At 34.7% G+C, this 3058-nt stretch overlaps 1 protein-coding gene across 2 annotated transcripts in view; it reads left to right on the forward strand.

The window, feature by feature from the left end:
* Nucleotides 1-136: 136 nt before the first annotated feature.
* LOC106462322 (4-coumarate--CoA ligase 1-like) overlaps nt 137-3058 on the forward strand; it is a 28715-nt gene continuing 25793 nt past the window's right edge. For both annotated transcript variants that reach the window (XM_022389538.1, XM_022389539.1), the window contains exons 1-2: nt 137-941; nt 1543-1750. In XM_022389538.1, coding sequence (XP_022245246.1) covers nt 798-941; nt 1543-1750 — 352 coding nt within the window. In that variant the 5' untranslated portion in view covers nt 137-797. The remainder of the gene's footprint in view (nt 942-1542; nt 1751-3058) is intronic.

Genomic DNA, 3058 nt, shown 5'->3' on the forward strand with positions numbered 1-3058 from the left:
CTTTAATATAAATTTAACATGACAGCAAATGTACAACGTTTCGACAAGGTTTTGTACATTTGCTGTCATGTTAAACTTATATTAAAGTTTTTCTTCATTACCCATTCAAGCCGTCTCCAGCCATTATTTGTTCATGTATATCCGTTAACGATGTGACCTTGTTGACTTTTGATCACACCAAGCTTTTATCCATTCGTCCTTTCTCTTTTATACTAGGTGTGGCAAAAGTGACTATACAGCTATTTCAATTAATACCTAGTTTAATTGTTAACATTTTACTCTGAAACAATAATTAAATTGGTTTCAACTGTCTTCATAATATTTTGTTTACTACCAACTACTACCTACAAGTAAGCTTAGCTCCCTCTACATCATGTGGCGATGAGTGCAGATAGGATAAACAACCTCTGACCTCGCTGATTAATGTGTGTTCCCGAATAAACACTCGCCACTTATTTATCGATATATAGTCAAACTCTGAACATTTCAAGGTTTAAGAACTATCTGTGCAACGCGTTGTACAACTGACGTTTTACCAAACTCGCGGGTATTCTTGATTTTTTTGTTTGTTGTTGTTTATCTGATTAATTGATTTATTGAAAAGTAACATCCGATATTCACTGAAACATTTGAACAACAAATAGCTCACCTAATCGAAATCCGAATTCCTTCATAAATCAGTGAAGATCAACATTACCTTTGAGTATTACAAAGCGGTGAACTTCTGGTTAGGGTTAGCTTTGAATAATCCACAACAGCGAATGTCAAGCTAGTTTCTACGTTGGACCTTTCACAAGATGTCTGATACCACAACTCCTAACATTAAATCCTCGAACGAAAAGATCCTTCGTTCTCCTCGAACCGCTGTGGACATTCCTAACGTCTCCTTACCTGAATTTCTTTGCACAACCCTAGAGAACCACCCTGACAAATATCTAATGGTAAGGTTTTATAGCATTTATTTAGTACTGAAAAGTTGAAATTTATACAATAAATGATTTTCTCACATAAATTACATGTTTACAGTAATGTTATTTAATGTAATAAACTGTGAAACTTGAAGCTTAACGCAAGTCCTAATCGACCTACTGTTTAGTTTGTTATTTATATTCTGAGCAGGGCTAACCGGTCAGGTTAAAAGACCCCAAAGCTCACACATAGTCAGCTTTAATTTTTGAGCTATTGACCAAGGAAGGGAGAAGTACAATTAGCAGCACCTGCCGCTTACACGACTAACGAAAAGCGGATTGACTGCCATAGTTATAACTGTACCACAACTGAAAGTGCAAAACATGTTCTGTTGTACATCACGGCACGAACCTTGGACCTTCCAATTAGAGTTACAAGTTACACGCTAACCAATAAATCCCATCTGGCCTGATGTTCAACTAAGGAATTTTAATTGAAAATTACATGCATAACAAAGACTTTCAGTAAAAAAAAAATACTGAACACTTGAACTATTTCAAACTTTTATAATGTAACCTCATTTTACTTATTTGTTGATTGTTTAAATCAATGAAAAAGTTTTGTCTTCTGTAGATAGCACATGATAATTCTCGTTCTATCACCATTAAAGAAGTGCTTTTGTACGGAAAACGATTCTCCAGCGCTCTCATACGACGAGGCTTAAAGCTTGGAGACGTATTTTGCCTTTGTTCTTCTAATAATGTGGATTTTCCAGCAGCAGTATTAGGTGTAATGAATGCAGGAGCCACCATAACTCTAGGAAAACCTATGGATACAAAAGGTATTTAAAACTACTTTATACAACTAGTTACAACTAATAATAAGATAACAGGTAATGATTTTCTTAGAACATATACAGATACAAAAAGTAAACTAAAATCACCACCGTTCTAAAAGAAACTCAAGACACAAAGCTTGACTTGCTCCAATGATTCTAAGAAAACAATGGATCAAAAAGGAAATTAAAGCTACCGTAATTCTACGAAACTCGTAGCTTCAAGTAAAACTTATAATTACGGGATTTCTAAGATAAGTCTGTAATTTTAAGGAAGCTGAGGTTTCAGGTCGAAACTACAACTGCCTTAGTTTTAGGGAAGCTGAGGTTTCAGGTCGAAATTAGAACTACTGAATTTCCGGAAAATCTATGGTAAAGTCTTAGTTATTCAAGGACATTTTTGATTTCAAACCGAGATTACAACTACAATTATGTTAAGAAAATGCGTGAATGCAACTTGAAGTATACATTACTGTAATTGTAAGAAAATATTTTTTTTGAAACTCTAGCTAAATATATTGTATCTATTGGAAACAAAACACTGTTGATTAAAAGCACAGAAAATCAAGGAAAGTTATGAACAGAGATTTTAAATGCAATAATTGTTTTGAGAAATCATGGATACAAAAGATAATTATAATTTCAGGTAAAGTATCTTGTAAAATCACTGTAATTATATCAAACTTTGAATTCAAAAGATAATTAAAAACTACGGTAATTGTTTTGATGGTGGAAAAAACTTGTTAAAACATGTTCTAATTTAAACTCCTGCAATCCCTGGAAAACTAAAGATACAGGAAAGAACCAATTGTTTGTTTAAAAAAATTCTTGCAAAGCTACTCAAGTGCTATCTGCGCTAGTCGTCTCTAATCTGGAAAATGAAGGAAGCTAGCTAACTCGTGGATTACTCTTGCCTGGTTGATTAGTGGAATTTCACTGTCACACTTATGGCGTACTCACGGCCCTAAAATGGCGGAACCAGTGGTTGTGACAAAGGTACGCAAACTACGAATTCTCATAGCCACAGTCTAACCACTAGACCGTGCCTGAGAAACAACTAATAAAAGAAAGTAGCATTCTGTTATTGTATTTTGTATAAAATGTTAACATCGTTATCTAGCTATTTGTCCTAAAACAGGACCTAGACACAATTCTTCCCTTCATTTAGCTCTCTCTTCATCTGTTCATAAATCCCTCCTTGTTGAACATCATCTAGCATCATGATCTTCTTCCGTCCTTTTCATCTTCTCCCAAGAAACCTTCCTTCGATCACCTCCTCAACCAGGTCATTCTCTCTCAACACATGCCCAATCC

Source organism: Limulus polyphemus, unplaced genomic scaffold (genome assembly GCF_000517525.1).
Source record: "Limulus polyphemus unplaced genomic scaffold, Limulus_polyphemus-2.1.2 Scaffold1142, whole genome shotgun sequence".
Classification (NCBI taxonomy): domain Eukaryota; kingdom Metazoa; phylum Arthropoda; class Merostomata; order Xiphosura; family Limulidae; genus Limulus; species Limulus polyphemus.